We start from the raw sequence: 24,427 nt of genomic DNA on the forward strand, positions 1-24,427 counted from the left end.
CTCTACAAAAGAAAAATCTACTACCCCCCACAAAAAAAAAAAAGGCAAAAAAAAATTCTTTTGAAACTAGGTGAATGGTTAATAGTTGCTGTATTATGCTATATGATTCTTTTCCAGAATTTATATTTTTCAGCTTCGACTTGAAAGCAGTGTCATTACATCATCCTCAATGAACAAAAGTTATCCTGAATTTGGGATATAGTTATTCCCTTGATCCCATAAATAAGTAGTGACTGTTTAAAAACATTTAAGCTATATAAATAAACCACTCATTTAAAATAAAAAGAATGGTGGGTTGGATCATTTTTCTGTAGTTCTTGGAAATGTGCAAATTCTTTACTTTGGAGATGAATTTTCATCTTCTATTTGACATTTGTTTGCACACGTGCATAAAGCTATAGGACCTTCCCGTTTGTGAATAATAATCTTTTTATAAAACTGCAGTGTTTGTAGACTTTGGACTGTGTGCTTAGCCTGAATTTAAACTCTTGACTTTTAATTTTTAATATTTCAAACCTACAGAAAAGTATAGTGCAGTGAACTTTTCTTATATCCTTTACCTGAGTTCACCAGTTATTTTTCCACTTTTGTTTAATATCTCTTTCTGAATTTGAATTTCAAAATCAAATCAAGTTTGCCCATATTTTTTATAGCATTTTTTTCCTTCTGATTAGAATCCATTCCAAAATCCTACTTTGCCTTTTGGGTGTTTTAGTAATTTGGGCACTTTAGTTTTTATTTTTATTTTTTTTAAGATTTTATTTAAACATTCATGAGAGACAGAGAGAGAGAGGGGGGCAGAGACAAAGGCAGAGGGAGAAGCAGGCTCCATGCAGGGAGCCCGACGTGGGACTTGATCCTGGGTCTCCAGGATCATGCCCTGGGCCGAAGGTGGCACTAAACCGCTGAGCCACCCAGGCTGCCCTAGTTCTTTAATTTGGAAAGCTCCCCGGCCTTGTCTTTTCTTTTTTTTTTCTCTTTCCTCTTTTTGTGACATTGACATCTTTTAAAACTCAGACCAGTTTTGTAGTCTAGATTGGCAGTCTGGCAGTCTAGATTGGTCTGGGCTCTTTTTTCCCCCCATGATTAGATTTAGGTTAAATATTTTGGCAAAAAAAAAATACTTAGATCATATTATGACTCTCACTGCATCATGTCAGAAAGCTTATCATGCCACTTTCTCTCACTGGTGCTGCTAAATTTGATTATTTGTTCTGGGGCCCCTGAGTGGCTCAGTCAGTGCCTGACTCTTCATTTTGGCAGGTAATGATCTCAGGGTTATGAGATTGAGCCCTGGGTGGAGCTCCATGCTGGGCATGGAACCTACTTAAGATTCTCTCTCTCCCTCTGCCCTCCCACCCTCCACTATTTTTCTCTCCCCATCTCTCTAAAATTAAAAACAAAAAAATTTGATCATTTGTAATTTTTAAAAATTTTATTAGAGAGAAAAAGCACACATACACATGAATGTGGGGGTGGGGCAGAAGGAGAGAAGCAGATTCCGCAATGAGTGGGGAGCCCAACCTAGGGTTGGATCTCAAGACCCTGAGATCATGACCTGAGCAAAAATCAAGAATCAGATGCTAACCAACTGAGCCACCTGATCATTTGTTTTAAGCAACTAATTTATCTAAAATGAAGTTAGTTCTTTTATAATTAATGTCACCCATATGGTAATAATTTCAGAATCTGTGAATATCCTATGGTTTCTACATTCTTTGACACTTGCCTAGATCCCTTATTACACAGAAAATTATAAAATATTTGTTTCATCTCTATTATTCCTCCCTCATTTATTAGCAATCATTCATTCACTTTGTATTCCACTGAATTACATAACTATTACAATTATTTTCCTCATAGTTTTTATGCCAGTAGAGTTAAGTGAAAGTCCATGTGCCATTGTTGTAAATGTTTTGAGGAGCTAGAGCAGAAAATAGTATTCTCGGATCATAAGTGCAGTTTCACATGTTATTGTCCCACACAGTTTCCTCTTGAAAATTAATTCATTATTGTAACTAATTAGATTTCAATATACCACTTATTTTTCATTTTTTTCTCAGTTAATGTTCTCTTTCATCTCTTTGGGTTTTTTTTTTCTAATTGCCCAATTGCCTGTACTAATTTCCTTTTTTTTTTTTTAAGATTTTATTTATTTATTCATGACAGAGAGAGAGAGAGAGGCAGAGACTTAGGCAGAGGGAGAGCAGGCTCCATGCAGGGAGCCCAGTGCAGGACTCAACCTCGGGACTCCAGGATCATGCCCTGAGCTGAAGGTAGACGCTCAACCACTGAGCCACCCAGGCAGGCGTCCCTGCCTGTACTGATTTCTAACTTAATTTCTGTTGCTCTAACATTTGTGACAATTATACATTTCTCTTTCCATCATAATAGCTGTGGAAATACAGAGGAGTCTGAATCAACTTGGAACACCTCAAGATTCACCTGAACTGAGGCAACAGCTGTAAGTATTTAATAATTAAAAAAAAAAAAACCCACTGTTATATTCCTTTGATGTAGTGTTATGTTTACTGGATAAACAATGGAAAAGTAGTAAGATTTTTCAGTTCCTTTATTTGTACAAGTTTTTGTATTGGTTTTTCCCTTTTCAGGGTAGGCACATGTTTTTCTTTATTTTAAAGAGCTGGCTTACTCTCGCAAAACAAAGTTAGTTGTCTTATACTTTTTTGAATAGGTTGTTTGATGGCTTTTGAAAAATGATATTCTAAGCTTCTCTGTTTATGTGATTTACTTATCATACCTAACCGTTGCTTCAGTGACTAGATTTTTTTGTATTAAATTTGAGGTGTACAATGTTTTTTTTTAATATAATAAATTTATTTTTTATTGGTGTTCAATCTGCCAACATACAGAATAACACCCAGTGCTCACCCGTCAAGTGCCCCCCTCAGTGCCCGTCACCCATTCACCCCACCCCCCGCCCTCCTCCCCTCCCACCACCCCTAGTTCGTTTCCCCGAGTTAAGAGTCTTTATGTTCTGTCTCCCTTTCTGATATTTCCTACCCATTTATTCTCCCTTCCCTTATATTCCCTTTCACTATTATTCACATTCCCCAAATGAATGATAACATACACTGTTTGTCCTTCTCCAGATTGACTTATTGCACTCAGCATAATACCCTCCAGTTCCATCCACGTCGAAGCAAATGGTGGGTATTTGTCGTTTCTAATGGCTGAGGAATATTCCATTGTATACATAGACCACATCTTCTTTATCCATCATCTTTCGATGGACACCGAGTCTCCTTCCACAGTTTGGCTATGGTGGACATTGCTGCTATAAACATTGGGGTGCAGGTGTCCCGGCGTTTCACTTCATCTGTATCTTTGGGGTAAATCCCCAGCAGTGCAATTGCTGGGTCATAGGGCAGGTCTATTTTAAAATAAACTCTTTGAGGAACCTCCACACAGTTTTCCAGAGTGGCTGCACCAGTTCACATTCCCACCAACAGTGTAAGAGGGTTCCCCTTTCTCCACATCCTCTCCAACATTTGTGGTTTCCTGCCTTGTTAATTTTCCCCATTCTCACTGGTGTGAGGTGGTATCTCATTGTGGTTTTGATTTGTATTTCCCTGATGGCAAGTGATGCAGAGCATTTTCTCATGTGCCTGTTGGCCATGTCTATGTCTTCCTCTGTGAGATTTCTCTTCATGTCTTTTGCCCATTTCATGATCGGATTATTTGTTTCTTGGGTGTTGAGTTTGATAAGTTCTTTATAGATCTTGGAAACTAGCCCTTTATCTGACGCGTCATCTGCAAATACCTTCTCCCATTCTGTAGGTTGTCTTTTAGTTTTGTTGACTGTATCCTTTGCTGTGCAAAAGCTTCTTATCTTGATGAAGTCCCAAAGTTCATTTTTGCTTTTGTTTCTTTTGCCTTCGTGGATGTATCTTGCAAGAAGTTACTGAGGCCAAGTTCAAAAAGGGAGTTGCTTGTGTTCTCCTCTAGGATTTTGATGGAATCTTGTCTCACATTTAGATCTTTCATCCATTTTGAGTTTATCTTTGTGTCTGGTGCAAGGGAGTGGTCTAGTTTCATTCTTCTGCATGTGGATGTCCAGTTTTCCCAGCACCATTTATTGAAGAGACTGTCTTTCTTCCAGCGGATAGTCTTTCCTCCTTTGTCGAATATTAGTTGACCATAAAGTTCAGGGTCCACTTCTGGGTTCTCTATTCTGTTCCATTGATCTATGTGTCTGTTTTTGTGCCAATACCACACTGTCTTGATGATGACAGCTTTGTAGTACAACCTGAAATCTGGCATTGTGATGCCCCCAGCTATGGTTTTCTTTTTTAAAATTCCCCTGGCTATTCGGGGTCTTTTCTGATTCCACACAAATCTTAAAATAATTTGTCCCAACTCTCTGAAGAAAGTCCATGGTATTTTGATAGGGATTGCATTAAACGTGTAAATTGCCCTGGGCAACATTGACATTTTCACAATGTTAATTCTGCCAATCCATGAGCATGGAATATTTTTCCATCTCTTTGTGTCTTCCTCAATTTCTTTCAGAAGTGTTCTATAGTTTTTAGGGTATAGATCCTTTACCTCTTTGGTTAGGTTTATTCCTAGGTATCTTATGCTTTTGGGTGCAATTGTAAATGGGATTGACTCCTTAATTTCTCTTTCTTCAGTCTCATTGTTAGTGTATAGAAATGCCACTGATTTCTGGGCATTGATTTTGTATCCTGCCACGCTACCAAATTGCTGTATGAGTTCTAGCAATCTTGGGGGGGAGGCTTTTGGGTTTTCTATGTCTCTACATATCATGTCATTGGCGAAGAGGGAGAGTTTGACTTCTTCTTTGCCAATTTGAATGCCTTTTATTTCTTTTTGTTGTCTGATTGCTGAGGCGAGGACTTCCAGTACTATGTTGAATAGCAGTGGTGAGAGTGGACATCCCTGTCTTGTTCCTGATCTTAGGGGAAAGGTTCCCAGTGCTTCCCCATTGAGAATGATATTTGCTGTGGGCTTTTCGTAGATGGCTTTTAAGATGTTGAGGAATGAAAAAAAAAAAAAAAAAAGATGTTGAGGAATGTTCCCTCTATCCCTACACTCTGAAGAGTTTTGATCAGGAATGGATGCTGCATTTTGTCAGATGCTTTCTCTGCATCTAATGAGAGGATCATATGGTTCTTGGTTTTTCTCTTGCTGATATGAATCACATTGATTGTTTTATGAGTGTTGAACCAGCCTTGTGTCCCAGGGATAAATACTACTTGGTCATGGTGAATAATTTTCTTAATGTACTATTGGATCCTATTGGCTAGTATCTTGTTGAGAATTTTTGCATCCATGTTCATCAGGGATATTGGTCTGTAATTCTCCTTTTTGGTGGGGTCTTTTGTGTCTTGGGAGGTTTTGATGACTGCTTCAATTTCCTCCTTGGTTATTGGCCTGTTCAGGTTTTCTGTTTCTTCCTGTTCCAGTTTTGGTAGTTTGTGACTTTCCAGAAATGCGTCCATTTCGTCTAGATTGCCTAATTTATTGGCGTACAGCTGTTCATAATTTGTTTTTAACATCGTTTGTATTTCCTTGGTGTTGGTAGTGATCTCTCCTTTCTCATTCATGATTTTATTAATTTGAGTCTTCTCTCTCTTCCTTTAAATAAGTCTGGCTAATGGTTTATCTATCTTATTAATTCTTTCAAAGAACCAACACCTGGTTTTGTTGATCTGTTCCACAGTTCTTCTGGTCTCGATTTTGTTGAGTTCTGCTCGAATCCTTATTAACTCTCTTCTTCCTCTGGGCGTAGGATCTATTTGCTGTTTTTTTCTATAGCTCCTTTAGGTCTAAGGTTAGCTTTAGTATTTGAGTTCTTTCCAGTTTTTGAATGGATGCTTGTATTGCAATGTATTTCCCCCTCAGGACTGCTTTTCTGCATCCCAAATATTTTGAACAGTTGTTTCTTCATTCTCATTAGTTTCCATGAATCTAATTCTTCCTTAATTTCCTGGTTGACCCTTTCATCTTTTAGCAGGATGGTCCTTAACCTCCACGTGTTTGAGGTTCTCCCAAACTTCTTGTTGTGATTTAGTTCTAATTTCAAGGCATTATGGTCTGAGAATATGCAGGGGACGATCCCAATCTTTTGGTATCTGTACAGACCTGATTTGTGACCCAGTATGTGGTCTATTCTGGAGAAAGTTCCATGTGCATTTGAGAAGAATGTGTATTCAGTTGAGTTTGGATGTAAAGTTCTGTAGATATCTGTGAAATCCATCTGGTCCAGTGTATCATTTAAAGCTCTCGTTTCTTTGGAGATGTTGTGTTTAGAAGACCTATCAAGTATAGAAAGCGCTAGATTGAAGTCACCAAGTATAAGTGTATTATTATCTAAGGATTCCTTCACTTTGGTTATTAATTGATATATTTTGAGGATTGTTAAGTTCTCTTGTTGGATAGATCCTTTAAGTATGATATTGTGTCCCTCTTCATCTCTCAGTACAGTCTTCGGGGTAAATTTTAGTTTATCTGATATAAGGATGGCTACCCCTGCTTTCTTTTGAGGACCATTTGAATGGTAAATGGTTCTCCACCCTTTCATTTTCATGCTGTAGGTGTCCTTCTGTCTAAAACGAGTCTCTTGTAGACAGCAAATAGATGGGTCCTGCTTTTTTATCCAGTCTGGAACCCTGTGCCTTTTGATGGGGTCATTAAGCCCGTTCACGTTCAGAGTTACTATTGCAGATATGAGTTTAGTGTCATCATGATATCTATTCAGTCCTTGTTTTTGTGGAGTGTTTCACTGGACTTCTTCTTAAAGGGGAATTTTAAGAGTCCCCCTTATCATTTCTTGCAGAGCTGGTTTGGAGGTCATATATTCTTTCAGTTCCTGCCTGTCTTGGAAGCTCTTTATCTCTCCTTCCATTTTGAATGAGAGCCTTGCTGGATAAAGTATTCTTGGTTGCATGTTCTTCTCATTTAGGACCCTGAATATATCCTGCCAGCCCTGTCTGACCTGCCAGGTCTCTGTGGAGAGGTCTGCTGTTACCCTAATATTCCTCTCCATAAAAGTCAGGGATTTCTTGTCTCTTGCTGCTTTAAGGATGTTCTCTTTATCTTTGGAATTTGCAAGCTTCACTATTAAATGTCGAGGTGTTGAACGGTTTTTATTGATTTTAGGGGGGGATCTATCTATTTCCTGGATCTGAATGCCTGTTTCCCTTCCCAGATTAGGAAAGGTTTCAGCTATGATTTGTTCAAATACATATTCTGGCCCTCTGTCCCTTTCGGTGTCCTCAGGAACCCGAATTAAACATAGGTTTTTCTTCCTCAGGCTGTTGTTTATTTCACTTAATCTATCTTCATGGTCTTTTAATTTTTTGTCTCTTTTTCCTCAGTTTCCCTCTTTGCCATCAACTTGTCTTCTATGTCACTCACTCGTTCCTCCACCTCATTAACCCTCGTCGTTAGGACTTCTAGTTTGCAATGCATCTCATTAAATTGGTTTTTAATTTCTGCCTGATTAGATCTAAATTCTACAGTCATGAAGTCTCTTGAGTCCTTTACGCTTTTTTCTAGAGCCACCAGTAGCTGTATAATAGTGCTTCTGAATTGGCTTTCGGACATTGAATTGTAATCCAGATTTTGTAACTCTGTGGGAGAGAGGACTGTTTCTGATTCTTTCTTTTGAGGTGAGGTTTTCCTTCTAGTCATTTTGTTCAGTGCAGAGTGGCCAAAAACAAGTTGTATTGGGAAAAGGAGAAAAAGAGAGAGAAAGAAGGAAAGAAAAGAGAAAAAGAAAAAAGGAAGAAGAAAGGAAAAAAGAGAAGAAAAAGAGAAAGAAAAAGAAAGAAAGGGAAAAAAAGGGTGGGGTAAGGAATCAGAAATCAAAAAGAAAAAAAAAAACACGGGGGAGTATCTTCTGATTCTGTATACTTTAAGTCCCTTGATTTCCTCTGGAACTGGTCCGTCCAGCTGGTCTTCTGGGGGAGGGGCCTGCTGTGCTGATTCTCAGGTGTCAGCACTTGGGGGAGCTGCTCTGCCCCTGCCTGGTGCAGGGCTCAGTGGGGGTTGTTCACCCCGTGAGGCCCCAGGAGGAACAACCGTGGTGGCGGGTCCAGCTCTGCAGCCCTGGAGTCAGCTCCCGCAGTAGCTCCGGGGCTCTCCGTCTGCAGGGCCTGGAGGCTCCGGGGCGGGGCCGCTGATCTGCTCAGCTCGGGGCAGGATCGTCCTCGCTGTCCTGGGCCCTCCCGGCCTCTGCCTGTCCCCGGGGGAGGCCGGATCCTGGGCTGTGTCCCGGCGCCCTGTGCTCCGGAGCCTGCGCTGTTGGATTCGCGCTCCCGCCCCGCAGCCCCCTCCGCGGAGCCGCCCCCGAGCCCCTCCGAGCTGCTCCGGGTCCCGCTGTATGCGCTGCAGCCCTTAGGGAGCTCGGCGCACTCTCCCGGGGCGCAGGTGCCTGTTAGTGTCCCCGGGAGCCCGAGGGCATCCCCGCCCTCCTGGGTCCTGCTCCACCTCCCTGCGAGCCCCTTTCCGCCCGGGAAGGTTGGTGCAGCTCCTGCTCCTCCGGGTCGGGGCTCTCCTGTCCTGGGGACACTCGCCCCGGCCTCAGCCCGGCTCCTCGCGGGGCCCCTCCCCCTTGGAGGCCTTTTGTGTCTTTATTTCTTTTTCCCCGTCTTCCTACCTGATAGAAGCGCGAACTCTTCTCACTGTAGCGTTCCAGCTGGTCTCTCTTTAAACCTCAGGCCGAATTCGTAGATTTTCAGGATGATTTGAAGGTTATCTAGGTAATTTGGTGGGGACAGGTGACCTGGGGACCCTACTCTTCCGCCGTCTTGCCCCTCCTCTCCAGTGACTAGATTTTTATTTGGTTTAGATCCAGTACATATTCAGTATGAATTGTTATCCCTCCAAAAACTTATGCCTAAATCCTTGAATTTCAGAAAGCATTAGTTTCTGTTAAAAAAAAAAAAAAAAAGGTCTAGTGAAGTTAAGTGGTACATGTTTCAGTAAATTAATATGTTGTTAGAAGAACAATAATACTTTGTGGTGTTGCATATTTAAAGTGTTTTTACACATTTTCTCATCTGAATCTTTCTCATCTGGGGTAAAATACATAGATCAAATAACTTTTCATTTTGCTCATAAGGAAAATATGTCTCACAGGAGCGTAATGATTTGCCTGACATCATTGTGAACCTGAGTCTTAATTCAGTGCTGTTACAGCAATGTTTCAAGTAATAGGTATGTCATAAATGATATTCCAAAAAACGTTAGCTATAGAAGGAAAAATTGCAAAAAGGACTAAATTAAAAGATAGGTGATGGGAATTTGTGTTTTTTTATGAAGTACAGTTTGAAGAATTTATAGTGATATGTAATTTACACGGACTTTTTCTGCCATGGAGAGATGTTGGGGTGGGAAAAATACCCCAAGTCTAAATAACAAACCACCATTTGTTAAACTAAGATGCAATGGAGGGGCATCTGGGTGGCTCAGTTGATTGACTCTTGTTTTCCACTCCAGTCATTTTTTTTGTTTTGTTTTTGTTTGTTTGTTTTTTATTTTTTTATTTATGATAGTCGCAGAGAGAGAGAGAGAGAGAGAGAGGTAGAGACACAGGCAGAGGGAGAAGCAGGCTCCATGCACCGGGAGCCTGACATGGGATTCGATCCCGGGTCTCCAGGATTGTGCCCTGGGCCAAAGGCAGGCGCCAAACCGCTGGCCACCCAGGGATCCCTCCACTCCAGTCATGATCTCAAGGTTGTGAGATCAAGCCTTGCATCAGGCTGCCCACTCAGAACAGAGTCTCTGTCTCTCTCTCTCTCAAATAAATTAACAAATCTTAAAAAAAAAAAAAACTAAAATGGAATAGAAACATGTAATTCTTAATAGATATATTTTGCTAAGTTTAGTAGTGGAGATTGTGCATAGATAGACATCAGTAAGCCTTCTTTTAAGAAATTTAGCTAAATTACGATTTCTAAAGATTTTAAAGGAATAATAAAGGTAGAAGAGTTGGAAAATAGATAGAAGTAGGTTGTAATTCTTCCTTATCAGTCAAATACAGGTGTCTATATCTAAAAATACTCCTATACAGTATCTCATTATTTTATTTTATTTTATTTTTTTTCCAGCATCTCATTATTTTAAAGGATTCCAAGGATAACTAAATAAGTGTTTAAAAGGAGAGATAATATATTGAAAAGTACTGATGTTGTAATTTGTAAAGCATAACATTAGATTAAGCTTTTTTTTTAGAGTCAAGTTCTTGAGTTAAAAATCTGACTTTTTACTTTATAAGCCAGCTGGCTTATAAAAGATAGCTTATAAAAAGATAGCTACGGATACTCATAGGATTTACTTCTTATTGTGTTCTTTCTGGTTACAGAGAAATGCTATTATTCTTTCCAAAGCAAACTTAAAAATAGTAAATAAAAAAAATAGTAAATGTATATTGATTACCTCTCCCCCCCCCTCGTCTTTTTTTTTTAAATCTATAAGGATATAAATGTCCAGATAGAGAAAGAAGAGAGGCTAGATGTACTCCTGAGAACAGGACAAAGTCTGGCGACAAATCCTCTTCATTTATTAAAATGACCTCCCAACTGTGGGATGCAGACAAAAGGCTCTCACCACCTAACACCTCCATATCTAAAACATCGGACATCCCATAGTCTGGCTTTGGTTCGAGTCATCTTCCTTTCTAAATGGCTGCTGAGATTTATTTCTCAAAGCTTGGTTGCCCTGTGTGAGTAAAGAACTTTCCATGTAATATTTGACCAGTATTTATCAAAAAATAGAATCTGGATTTTTTTTTTTTTTAAACTGGCTCCACACCCAATGTGGGGCTTGAACTCATAACCCTCAGATTTAGAGTCATGTGCTCTACTGACTCAGCCAGCTAGGTGCCCTGAAATTTTTGTTTTCATAGAGAAAATTTAGAGCCACTCTATAAAATAGTGATTTTTATCAAACTATTTATAAGGATTGATTCAACTGGCAGAGTTGTAACTTAAAGAAATCTCTTTGTTCTTTGGTTCTATAATGTGTGTTTTTTTTACTTTAGGCAACAGAAGCAGCAGTATACTAATCAACTTGCCAAAGAAACAGATAAGTACATTAAAGAGTTTGGATCTCTGCCCACCACCCCCAGTGAACAGGTATCAAGCCTTAAGACATGTTGTTGATGTATTGAATGTGAAAGAAATTACATGCATTATAGGGTCTTTGAACTTTTATGCTAGAAAGGAAATGAAGGGGGAAAATTGTATTTGAGATTAGTTCACAGAACACAAAACTATATTTAATTGCCCTGGTAGTATCCTGTGGTTCAATAAAGCAAAAATTATTTCCATGCAGTTGCCCTGACCCATAATTAAGCAAGTGCTCAGAAAATGCCCCCTGAGTAATTGTTTCCTGGCCTTCCAGGACTGACTCCATGTGACACGCACACATTCATGATGTGAGGTTTCCTAGGGGCGCATGTTTATTTCCTTGCTTATCATTTAGTGGAAGTTACTAGTTAGGTAAGAGTGCAAGGTTTTATTTTCCTAAAAAGAAGACAAAAGAACTACTACTTCAAAATAACCTCAAAATCATGGGCCAGTTTTTAGGATGAAAATTTTGGGTGAGAAATCCAACATTATGGACCTTTTGCCTCAAGATAGTACATATACATAGTACTTTAATATACTGTCAAAATGTTGCTGAGATGTAAACAGTAGGAAATTGGAGAATGAGTGGAAACTTCAGAATAAAGAACCAACTCGTGGCGAAACAACTTTGGTGAATTCTATAGAACCGTATAGCTTGATTCTAGTAGGTTTTTCCGTTTCCTCTAGCGTCAAAGGAAAATACAGAAGGATCGCTTAGTAGCTGAATTCACAACATCGCTGACAAACTTCCAAAAGGTCCAGAGGCAAGCCGCTGAAAAAGAGAAAGAGTTTGTTGCTCGAGTGAGAGCCAGCTCCAGAGTATCTGTGAGTATTGAACAGGGCGTAATAAAGTGCATGTGCTGTTCCCTGGAAGGCCTGCATCAGCGTTTTCTTAAGTTGTAAGGATCTGTGACTGACTGTCTTGGAAGTCAGTATTTGAATATTTATTTTCAGGTTTCTCTGCTCAGTTTTAAGAAGGATGACAGTTATGTATTGCTGTAGTTATTTTGTCCATGTCAGGGAGCCAAATATTACAGATTATTTTTTTTTTAATTTTTATTTATTTATGATAGTCACACACACACACACACACAGAGAGAGAGAGAGGGATAGAGAGAGAGGCAGAGACACAGGCAGAGGGAGAAGCAGGCTCCATGCACCGGGAGCCCGACGTGGGATTCGATCCCGGGTCTCCAGGATCGCGCCCTGGGCCAAAGGCAGGCGCCAAACCGCTGCGCCACCCAGGGATCCCTATTACAGATTATTATATAAAAATATGGGAACATTTTGTCAGAAAAGACTAGGGCTCAGATCCTGAATGATATTCCCACTTTGGTTTGTACTAGGGGCTGTCACCTTGCATCTGGGCCAATGTAGGAAATGCTTTACTCCTGGGTTATATGAAGATGATGGAAAGGAACAGAGTGAATCAATTGCATGAATACTGAAAATGAATATAAGCCTGAAGAAAATAAACAAAGGGATAACTTTTAGTGGAATTTTGAGTTAATCTCATTTTAAATTTCCTCAGACACCATTGCTGGTTGTTTCCTTGTTCCTTAATGTAGAGTTTCCTGGACTATATTACATTTTAATCATATAATATTGATTATTTGGCCCTTGAGAATATTTAATGAATTCCTTCCTTGTCAGCTTAGGGAAATAATTTTATTGTTATTTGAAGCACTTGACCTAAAAAGTTAGAACAAAAACATTTCTCTTTCTGCACATAGACATGCACATGTGTACATACACCCATTTAGAATATCATAAGAGAAAATGTGAGTGTTGTGATGGTGTTTTTTTCTTTGCCACTCCTTAATGCATTCTATTACTGAATTATCCAGGGTGGTTTTCCTGAAGACAGCTCAAAGGAAAGGAATCTCGTATCCTGGGAAAGGTAAGAAATATAAACCCTACAGATCAGAAGATGATTTTTCAAATATGTTTTCTACCTTATGGTTCCTGGAACAGAATGAAAGCTTTCAGTTTATTATGTCATGACTATCCTAAGTTATAAATACAAAGCAATAAATTGGAAAAATTTTTCAAAGTAATCATTTATAAAGTATATATATATATATATATACATACATATATATATAAAATATTCCAATTTGGCAGTAATTTGTAAATGTTTATCCAAGTAAATATTATTGACTTAATTATTATTTGATGGAGATTTTTTTTTATTTCCTCATGTGACATTTAGGTCAACCAAGAAGAAATACCCGGTTGCCAAATGTAGAGTCCAATAATTAATAACTCTAAAAAAATAATACCAATGAAATGAAACATGAATAAAATTTGATTAATATTTCTGTTATAATCTTAAAACTTAAGAATACAAATGAGAAATTGAAGCAGTTCTCTGACGTTGAAGAAAAGACACACTATTTTGTGCTTCTTAAATAAGAAAAGAAATCCCATTACTTCCATTATTTTAATACCATTCTTTTTTTTTTCCGATGTTTTGTTCTGTTAGCCAAGCTCAACCTCAGGTACAGGTGCAGGAGGAAGAAATTACAGAGGATGACCTCCGCCTTATTCATGAGAGAGAATCTTCCATTAGGCAACTCGAAGTAAGTTTGCCGTGGCAGCTGGGTGGCTGCGCTGTCCTCAAGCATCTTCAGCGTGTCTGTCCTCAAGATGCTTAGACGATGCTAGGGGAGGGGCTGACAAAGAAAACTAAATATATCATTGTGGTGGCATTTCTCATAAATGAGAATAGTTCTCTTCTTTTTTTTAAACAAATCTCGTTAGAATTTGCGCTAAAATGAAAGCATACCTCCCTCGTCTCCAACTTTTGTTTTTTATCCTATGAGATCACCTCAGGTCCTTAGCATGGAGAAAGCCTTAGTTCTTGTGGAACCTGCCTATTCCCTAGAAGGTTGGCTACAGTTTGTTGAGGGTTTTCAAGCCACATTTGATAAATTCTTTGCACTATCTTGTTCAGCTCTCATAAAAACCATGAAGTAACCTTGTCGTCATCATCACCATTTTATAGATTGGGAAACTAAGGCACAGGATGAATAGGTAAATTGCCCCCAATATAGAATATTTAACTCTTTAATCAGGCAAAGTAATACTTATGATATATTAAAGAAAAGTGAGTTTATAACTTGTTCATTGCTATTCCACTGCATAATCAAATTTATTAACATGAGAGTTTAGACTTACACCTAATGTTTTATACTTTTATATTGTCAAGTTGATGTGTAATATCAATGGTATTTTATACTCTTATGAGGAAATACTGCTAGTAATAAAAAAAATTATCAGACTACGTAAACATAAACTCAATGACCCAGGGTCCTTCTCTGTTACAAAGATTCCTGGTTTCCATGCTGCCTCACTTGGTATTTTTAATGTCACAAACTTCCTTTTAAAGAACTGGTTACAGTTTTTCGAGGTCATCTTATTTAAGCTTCCTTTTGTCTAATAGTTTCTTGATATTTCCAAAATTGATGTATTAAGCCTAGAGTCATTTTCTCTTATGTCTAAGTGGTGGTTTGGGTTTTGTTTTGTTTTTGTTTTTGTTTTTTTTAATTTTCTTCTTTTGTAGATTGGGAGCTGAATTCTGATTATAATAACATGTGCCTTTTTCTCTCAGGCTGATATTATGGATATTAATGAAATATTTAAAGATTTGGGAATGATGATTCATGAGCAAGGAGATGTGATAGGTAAGCCCTGCTGAGATGGGAACAGGCTACTTACGCAGTTTACCTGTGGTAACCTCTTAAGCAAGAGTAGCCTGTCTCTTGGGGGTCCCCTGGAATGAAAAGCACAGTGTCTACAACAGACAAAGCATCACCCTTGTCATTATCTAAAGCAGATCTCATTTTTGGCTCCTACTGATTGAATCAACTGGCTTCATTTATTCTTGGAAGCCCCAGATCTAATCAGAGCCTCCTGTGCTAAGACTGTGGAAGGCAGCACATAGCCTCACTGCCGCATGTTTGCCGGATCCCTGGTTTCCCTCTGCTGATTCCCTTCCTTCCCTGCTGATTCTCAGCACACCAAGCACTTTCTGGAAAACCTGTGCTGTTTATAATTGTGCATGCTATCTTGTCTCTTAGACTAAAGGGAATAGGTATCCATTTGCCTAATCATTTATTCGAGTATCTTTTTGGTAGATTAATTTAGTAGTGTTACTTAGATGCTAAGCATTCTTTTATAAATTCTTTTTTAAAAAAGTCAGCAACTAAGACTCCCCCTAAGTTTTGAATGTGATAGCTCTTCAGTTAGGATATAACCATTGGTGCTGATCAGTGTCCTGACCATTTTTATCATTTAGAAATATGAAGATCTCAATGGATGTGTCTAAAGATACATTTAATAAATGTTCTGAATTTGGTTCATTGAGACACTTGGACCTGTACTTTACTATAACTGTTATTTGCCAATTCTTACGGCTTCTCTGTAGCCACAATAGATCACAGGGTAAAATTTCAAACATCAATTAATTTGTTCATCCAGTAAGTATTTATTGAGTGCCTACTATATCCAGGCACAAGTCTAGGCATTGGGGATTTAGCTGAAAGTAAATGAAAATGAAAGACTCTGCCTTCATAAATCTTACAATCTAATTGGAAGAGAGAGACGATTTTTTAAAAGGAAAGAAAAGTAAGTAAATGCTGATAAGTGCTATCGGGAAAAAAAGGCAAGCAGTGAGATGGGGCTGCTAGAAGTGGGTAATGTTTCTGCTTTCCTAGGGTGGTCAAGCAAGACCTTACCGACAGGTGACATTTTAGTGAAGACTTCATGGCATTAAGGGAACAAGTGAAAGAAAAATTTCCAGGCAGAGCAAAGGGCAAGTGCAAAGGCCTTTCAGGCAGAAGTATGTCTGGTGTTCTTGGTGAGTGAAATGAGGGAGATGGAGATGAGGTCAGAGGTCATAAACTTTGGCATTGTGGAGGGCCCCTGAGCCATCATGAGGACTTGTGTTACTACTGATGGTTGGAAATGGAAAGCCACAGGAGGATTTGAGCAGAGGGATGTTATTATCTGACACAAGGTTTAAAAGACTCCCTTTGGCTACTCGTTTTGAGAACAGACCATAAAGGGACAAGACCAGAAGCAAAGAGAGCACTTAGAAGATGATGGCAGGAATCGGAGTGAGCAGTGTGTTGCTTCAAATCAGGATGGAAGGCAGCGAAGCAGCGAGAAGCAGAATTGTGGATAGCTTTAAAATGTAGAACCATAAAAAAAATAATAATAAAATAAATAAATAAATAAAATGTAGAAGCAAAAAGATTTACTGACCAGCTGGATGTGAATGTGAGATAGAATTAATTCAAGGACAATTCTTCAGGTTTTTGGCAAGGCCAGAGAAAGGATGATGCTGCCATTTTCTGAGATGGAGCAGTCTATAACCAGAGCAGGTTTAGAGAGATAGAAATCAACAATGTTTAGATGTGTTAAGTGTGAGGTACCAGTTGAAATGAAGTTAGCTTGCTAGGCAGTCACAAATTACAAGGGAAATAAATCAGCATCAGTCTTTTTTTTTTGTACCCATATTCAGCTACAAAGGTGCAGATTGGAGTTTTGTCACATAAGTCTGGCTAAAGTAGGTGGCAAGGGAGCCGAGGGTGAATGCAAGAAAGTGTGGTTCACTGGTGGCCCAGGGGACCTAAGGTGGGTAAGGAGGAACGTGAGGGCATGAAGTATGTTGAGAGATGGTGAAACAGTAGTAGGGTCAGTGAAGTCGGGTGTTGGAAGGAGTGTGCTCTGTAGGTAGCAGGTGATACTCGGGGAGTGAGGTTTGAATGAGTTTACAGAGAGGTTGCAATAGTGTAATGACAAGGGCTGGCATATGGTCTTGGAGGTGGGTGGCTGGGAGAGGGAAACAGGCAAAGTCATTGAAAAAGTATGGTCGAGGCTTTGAAAAGGCAAGGTATTCGGTCAGCAGTTGGCTTGAGAAATTGCCAGTTTTGGGTAATAGAAGCATCGAAGGGTCCAGCTACAGGGAATAAGTGAGAGTTGGCAGGGAGAAGCGAGACACAGAGGTCTCAGGCTGCAGGGTGCCGCTTGTTCTATGTCTAGGCCAGAGGAAAGCTGGCGCCACTTCAGGAGGCTGCATGAGCCCTCAGGGAGGACTAGGTTTTAGCACAGAAGTAGGTTGGTGATGACCGCCGAGCAGATGATGGTTTTCAGTACTCTGTTTCCTCAGGAACACTGGTTAGATGTTTAGAGTTGCGTTGGCCATCAGAGCCCACAAACAAAATAGTACTTTTCAGGAGTTGCCAGGTAGAACTGGAATTGTGTTATAACGAGGATGATCCAGTTTCTTTCCAAATATTTGTGTGTTGTCTGGATCATTTGACAAATAGCATAAGGAAGACTAAGAGCCATTTAAAAAATTCAGCTTTCCCCGTATAGTAAACTGATGGTAACATTTGAATAGTGAACATGTTTGGTGTTATGTTGAATGAAATCTTGTGATTTATGCACCTCTCTTATTGGAGCATCTAACAGCTGTGTGTGTGTGTGCGCGCGCACGCGCGTGTGTGTTTTGTTTTAAAGACAGCATAGAAGCCAATGTGGAAAGTGCAGACGTGCATGTTCAGCAAGCAAACCAGCAGCTGTCAAGGGCAGCAGAATATCAGGTAATATTAACTGCAGTAAATTCTCTCGTAATTTAGGTTTTCCACTGTGTGTGTGTGTGTGTGTGTGTGTGAGAGAGAGAGAGAGAGAGAGAGAGAGAGAGAGAGACTGATCAGGTATAAAGGAGATGTTAAATTGTAAAAGCCCCATGGAAGACAGATCAGAAATCTGCCAGTTAGTTTGAAACTGATGTTGGCCTGTTTATTCTCAGGGTCAAACCAGAATTGTGGCCCCCAGGGATGGGAAGTTCAGTGTTTATAGAGTCCTGAGAGGAGCCATAGATGGACACCTCCAGGCGTTTCTGACAGCTGGCGGTCTCTGATGCCATTGTGACCTTCCAACCCAGAAATCTCCTTGATAACCTTCTTCTGTTTCTCTCACTGTTTCTTTCCACCTTTTCTTTCTTTTTTGTCTGTGACACTCTGCACAGAAAAGGCAACGATCTTTGCTCTAGAGAGTTCTCTTCAAGTCCTATGGAAATTATATTCTCTTGGCGTGTCCTTGATCACTAGGTATAATCAGCATTCAGCAGATCCTTCACCAGGAATGAACTGATTTCTTAGATGGATCAGATTAATATATGTGACCATATATTAATTAATTAATTAAGGAGTCCATATATGTGACCAATACAAAAGACATGACACTACTACACAAATATTAGGACTGTGAACTATGAATATATCATACAATATAAAATGAGGCCAGGCCCTTTGGGAAGCCCCAAATACCACCTTAGCATTTGATTTCCTTTTTGAAACTCCACTTCATGTTGTCGTTCATAATTATTTTTCTTAGACCATGTTGCCACCTTATAAAATATCTAAGATGTTGTCACAGTCTTAGATATTTTCCAATTGCTTTTCACTTTGCTCACTAACCTCAGAAGTCCCCTTTCATTTCAGTGCCATTTTACACCAGACAAATCACTGCATACGTAGTGATACATAGGGAATAGTGAAGCTTTATAGAGATTGCTGAGTTACAGCCAACTGTATTCAATGATGGCGTAGCTCTAACTCACCTTGACCTTCTATGTGCATGTGATTCAGGTATGCAGCTCAGTAGAATTAATGTCATAGACTGTAGGTATCATTCATGAATGTCAAAAACACACACACAAAAATCCGTAAATGCTAATAGTCCCAACTGCTCAAATACAGTGTTTAACAGGATTTATTAGTAACTAGGTTTACGTGTTAATTTTGTTTTGCTTTTGGTATTTGGAAGGATATAGATATATCTCCTAAGTTTTACTTTTCCCCTTCCTTAGGGAAGGGCAAAACTCTACAGCCACCCTGGGGGAAAGAAATACATCTTCCCAAGCCAAACCTCCATGTCTGGAGCTGCCCTATACTGAATCCCATAGGCCCTGAAAGGATGAGGAAAGAACCATGCAACACAAGTGCTAGGAAAAAAGCAGCTTCCCTGTAGTTCTTCTTGGAAGCCTTGACATTAGACTCTTGCCTCTGCAAAATATGGCGCTTCTAAATAGTTTGGGTGAACCATGAGTGGAAGGGAAGCTGCTTAGTACTTTTCTCGTTGCAGTACCTTGGGACCTCACCACACGACACCATGGAGGGTCCCTGGGCCACAGATACCCCATAGGGGGAAGCCTGTGATGGTTCTTACAGGTATATCACACATGTGTCTGTGATGCTCAAGTGGAGCTGGGGAAAATCTGTAGGCAAGATGACTGAAACTCTAGAGAAGTTGTGCTTCGTATAAGGAGGAGTATTCAATTGAAAAAAAAATTACTGAATATGTGGTATACTGAAAGGCATCATAGTTTTTCAGGAGAATTTCAGAGTTGGAAACCTATCTTTCCATAAATTTTATGGTACTACTAGTTGACAAAGAAAATTTACGAACTTTTCAACTTTGTAAGAAAAAGGATTTCGGGGGCACCTGGCTGACTCAATCGGTTGAGCCTCTGCCTTGGGCTCAGATCATGGTCCCAGGGTCTTGGGATTGAGCATCGGGTTCCTTGCTCATGGGGAGTTTGCTTCTCCCTCTGTCCCATTCCCCGTGCTCTCTTTTGTGCACTCTCTCTCTCTGTCAATATAATAAATAAAATCTTTAAAAAAGGATTTTTGCATGTTGCTGTGAGATATGCAGGCTGTTAAAGAAATACAGAAATCTGCAGCTGGACCAGGAATGAAGAATAGAACAAAACTCTTAACTCTCTATTTTAAATTGCTACTTTATAATTTTTTAGCTTTTTGTTTTTTTATTTGTATGCTGAGATTTTAAATGCAATTTCCATTAATATTAAAAAATGGGAATTTTGGAAACTAATAACTTACTTCAGGAAAAATTGCCAAGCATTTATTTGTACTTGCTGATATTTTCAGAGAACTCATTTTGCAGAGCAACTCTTTGATGAAAGTTTAAAAATCTATAAGCTTTTAAGCTGTTCTTAGTTATTACACATAGGTTTGCTCAGTCTGTCACCTGAGTCAGTAACTTGCATTTCTTTGTGTCTTTTTTAAGCCTAACCACACCCAGAAAAATTACCGACAAAAGTTGAATAACTGGCCCCTGAATTATATCATTAATTCAAGAAGACTATTCTTCGAAAGAATAGTGCCACTTGTATTTGAAGAGATTTTTGTAAAGCAAAAAAATACAGCCAAAAATTTGAGGATGGTTAATTACTGTTGATTTTACTCCAGAAGTGAACCAAGTGATTTTCAGTTGCTAGAGAGATGCTCTGTTACATCTGTAAACATGTTTTTTGTTTTTGCATCTGCAGCGCAAATCCAGAAAAACCCTGTGCATCATCATTTTTATCATTGTCATCGGAGTTGTAATTCTTGGTCTCATCATATGGAAAGTGAAAAGCTAAATTATAAAGGAGCACACTATTGCACTACATTCTCTAAATTATGTAGGAGGATTCCTGTAATGATGGTTTTTATTATTATTATTATTATTATTATTATTTTAAAAGTACTTCGTAAAGGATGGCTCCCAAAACTTTGTTACTTTCATTGGAGAGGGGAGTTTCCTTTAGATTCAATCTGATATTTTCTAACACTGAAAGTTTTTCTCATATGACCTCTGGCATTACTTCCATGCTTTTCGATCTGGCAACTGTGAGGTTTTGTTCACATTGTATATGCCTTTCATTTATAATTTATTTACCCTGTTGACTTAGCTCTTGGAATGAGTAAATGTAAAGGTGTGTGTGCTTTCCATGTGCATCTGCCTCTGTCACAGAGTGACATGCACCCAGATTTGTGTTACTTCAATAAAAAAAATCTCAAATTTAATTTCAATTTGGGCCAGCAGAGGAAATATTCTTAATAACTTAAAAAAAATTAACAGACCTGTTTGTGGTGTTTTTTGTTTTGTTTTGTTTTTCTGGTGCATAGCAGCACACATTACCGATTTAACTTTTATTATTGGTTTTCTCTTAAAACTCTTGTTTACTCTAAATGAAATCAATGAATAATTTCCTAGAGTATCTCATACTCCTGATGTGTATCTGTTAAGCATTTGCTGTAGATTGCCTCTTAAAATACTAAGGGTAGATTGTTTTTACATAGACCCTGCTAAAGTCTGATGTTTGCTGGGATATGTGTAGTCACTAGAAATGTTTAATGTAATTTGAAGGAAGAGTATGAAAAATCAGTACCTATTGTTAGAAATCTAAAAATCCCAACTTGTTATTTTGCTGTGTACTTCCACAGCTATCACTGTGGAAAATTAATTTCCTTCCCTTAAGTCCTTTAAAATGATGGCTACATGTGTATCCTTGGGTCAGAATTACTTTGGGTGAGCAACTTTCCCAGAATCACTGTTTTTGAGCACCAACACTTAAAAATTTAATGTTTGCCTTGCCTACCATTTTGTACCATCCTTCATTAGAAAACAATTTGGATGTTTGCCAATTAACTCACTTGCTTTTTTAAAATCAATGTTGTTTTAATGCACTAATCTGAATACTGTAAAGGGGATTATCTTAGTTTATAGTTTGTATTTTATAATGTTCTTATATAGCAGTTTGATAGTGAAGTCAGTGTTTTACATGGCAAAGCTATTGAGACTTCAAATGGGAACAAATAAAATATTAAGTAAACTGTATCTTCGCAACCAAAATAAAGATGACTTTAAAAGTGTCTGGATATTTCTGTTTCATGAGGATTCTGCTTCTGTGGGACCAACACTTGACATGATCACACAGCAGCTCTCTGTCTTTCTGGAGTACTGGTGTATTTGGTGTTTTATTTTGGCAGTCTTAAGTGCTGCTACTAGTAGAAGCTGCGTGTCAGCAAAACTCTGGTTTTTTGGTTTTTTTTTTTTTTTTTTTTTTTCCACAAGAGACTGTAGAAAATTTTCTTGGGAGTGATTGGGAACTTGGAGACTGTGTTTACCAGATCAGTTTGCTTTAGTGAAACAGAATGGGCCAGACAGGGAGTGGAATTCTGAGGTCAGTGCAAGCCCATCAGGCCTGCTTGAACATGTTCTTTCTCTGTAAGAGCACAAAGAAGTGTGTTGTTCCATGTGATAAACCAGTATCTTATGGCTGCACATAGCTCCCAATGGCTCCCACAAGTCAGTTCAATATTTTTGCCACAGTTGTACTTGATAAAATGTTTATTCTCATATAGGTAAATGCATTTATTCTATTCACTTCATGAGTTCCCTGTAATAGCAAAAGCACTTAATTTTTTTTTTTTTTGCATGATTTTAGGATCTTCATTTAAAGTGTAATATTTTATCAGTTATTTTACTTGGGACACAGATCACTGATTAAAAACAAGAAATTTAGTAGCTTGCATTGATTTTTAGGGAAAGTTTTACCCCAAAATATTTGGAGCAAAAAGAATAGCCTTGATTTGAAAAAATAAAATGAAAAACAGCGCAATAGCCGAAGTTTTCAAGTTCTCAAAGTTTTCCTTTAGTTAATTTTAGAATCGCTTAGAAAGGTGAAGCTTACACTATAGAAAATAAAGTTGAGGCTGTTTTTATGGCAGTCAGTATATTTGAATCTGTTTGGGTCCAACTGAGTCTCAGACTGAAGAAGTTTCCTCATCACATGACACCTGTTCGTTTTAGTGTGCTCCAAAGACATTCTAGAATAGCGCACGTTGGAATTAACCAGCCTCTGCTGAGGTTGAGTGGTAGTGTGGCAGGATGTGTTTGACACTTGGACTGGTCGTTAAATATGGAAATATTTTGGTTTTGCACAACAATTGATGGTAAAAGAATAACAGGTGCCATTGCAACATAATTCAGCTTGTTTTCTAGTAGGCATGGAATCAGTTCTAGAATAATATACATGTGAGCACAAATGGAGCTTGATCCAGGCCAGCAAAGCATGAAGGCAGCATCTGGAGTCAGGCTCCGAGTACCCTGTGCACCCAGTGCACCAGCAGCAGATTGGGCAGCGTTGTCTGACACTGAACCTTGAAGAGGTTGCCACTGGGTCCTTCACCATCCTCACTGCTCTTTTTTTTTTTCTTTTTTTTTAGGAAATGGTGACATTTTGTACATAAAAAGTGTTTTGAATATCAATGTTTTTCAATGAATTTATTATGAAAAATGATTTTTGAAGACTTTTTGTCCCACTAAATTAGTCTGATTTAGCAAGGAAAGTACAGAATCGTGTTTCTAATTGGTGTAATTTTTGTTTCTTCGTGTAGAAAAAAAAAAAACACAATAAAAGATAAAACCTGTATAAAGAAAAAAGTCCTTGTCCACCTTCATAGTAAAGAACAGTTTACAAGGGTAACATACTCAGCATTTGTGTTTTTAAAGTCAGAATTGACTGTTTACACATGACCAGATTACTGCAATCAAAGTAAATTTCAGAGGGAGATAGAGTTCGGGCAAGTTCTGAATTAAATGGTGTTTTGGGTTCATTTAAATATGATGAAAATTTCTCATTAGTGGTAAAGAACATCATCAGGCTTCCTGCTTTCCCCGGGGTAGGGGCGGGGGAGTCAGTTTGTGTATTTTCATGATTGACTTAAGAAAATGAAGCAGTGCCCTGTGGATCCCAGGCCTCTTCAATCCACCCTAAGATTTGAACAGCTCGATGTCTCAAGCAGGGAAATTTCACCAGCAGGAGCCTGAAAGGGCTACACTGTACCACTCCTCTGACAATGCGTGACAGCAGCTCTTGTTAACTCATGTGCTCGTAATGGACACACGGAGGTGTCAGAATGCCCATCTTCATCCTTTGTTTTGGCAACTATTTGGTTAGCGTGAAAATTATGTGATAATTTATTTTTCTCCAAATAATCGTAATTTTAAGTGCAGAAATAGAACTAAATAACTGGCACACACACTAAATAGATTTTTATAGACACTGTTGCTCCTGGCAGGTTTTTAAGAGGTTGGTCACTTAATTACTCAGAGTGGGATTCCTGTAGGTTTTGTGTAGTGATGGCGTTTCTGCTTAAAACGTAAGTGGTGGAATCCAAAACCAGATTTCCTGTGCAGTCGTTACATGCATAACACCCCTACCTGTTTTAGAGGGAGTCTGCTAGAACTGCACTGTGTCTTTAAATAAACTTGAAAGGACACTAATTCCCACTTTGGCAAACCCAAAGTACAGATTTTTAAGTGTTTACTGTAAGTACTGTTAGACAGTAGTTGCTAACTCCAAAACCTATTAGCCTTGGTGGAAAACTTAGAAATGCAGTTATTAGCCTCGATGAAGATTTCCCGACACTAATTTCAGTTTC

At 38.8% G+C, this 24,427-nt stretch overlaps 1 protein-coding gene across 15 annotated transcripts in view; it reads left to right on the top strand.

Moving 5' to 3' along the window:
* STX7 (syntaxin 7) overlaps positions 1-24,427 on the top strand; it is a 65,321-nt gene that overhangs the window by 23,993 nt on the left and 16,901 nt on the right. For 6 of the 15 annotated variants that reach the window (XM_072720894.1, XM_072720933.1, XM_072720939.1 and 3 more), the window contains 8 exons: positions 2,395-2,464; positions 11,033-11,126; positions 11,808-11,945; positions 12,968-13,020; positions 13,606-13,702; positions 14,734-14,806; positions 17,649-17,731; positions 20,223-21,853. In XM_072720894.1, the coding sequence (XP_072576995.1) occupies positions 2,395-2,464; positions 11,033-11,126; positions 11,808-11,945; positions 12,968-13,020; positions 13,606-13,702; positions 14,734-14,806; positions 17,649-17,731; positions 20,223-20,393 (779 nt within the window). In that variant the 3' untranslated portion in view covers positions 20,394-21,853. Of the gene's footprint in view, positions 1-2,394; positions 2,465-11,032; positions 11,127-11,807; positions 11,946-12,967; positions 13,021-13,605; positions 13,703-14,733; positions 14,807-17,648; positions 17,732-17,940; positions 21,854-24,427 lie in introns of those variants that run through there. The other 9 variants (XM_072720954.1, XM_072720961.1, XM_072720965.1 and 6 more) reach the window with 4 other exon arrangements.

The sequence above is a fragment of the Vulpes vulpes genome, chromosome 1 (assembly GCF_048418805.1).
Source record: "Vulpes vulpes isolate BD-2025 chromosome 1, VulVul3, whole genome shotgun sequence".
NCBI classification, from domain to species: Eukaryota; Metazoa; Chordata; class Mammalia; order Carnivora; family Canidae; genus Vulpes; species Vulpes vulpes.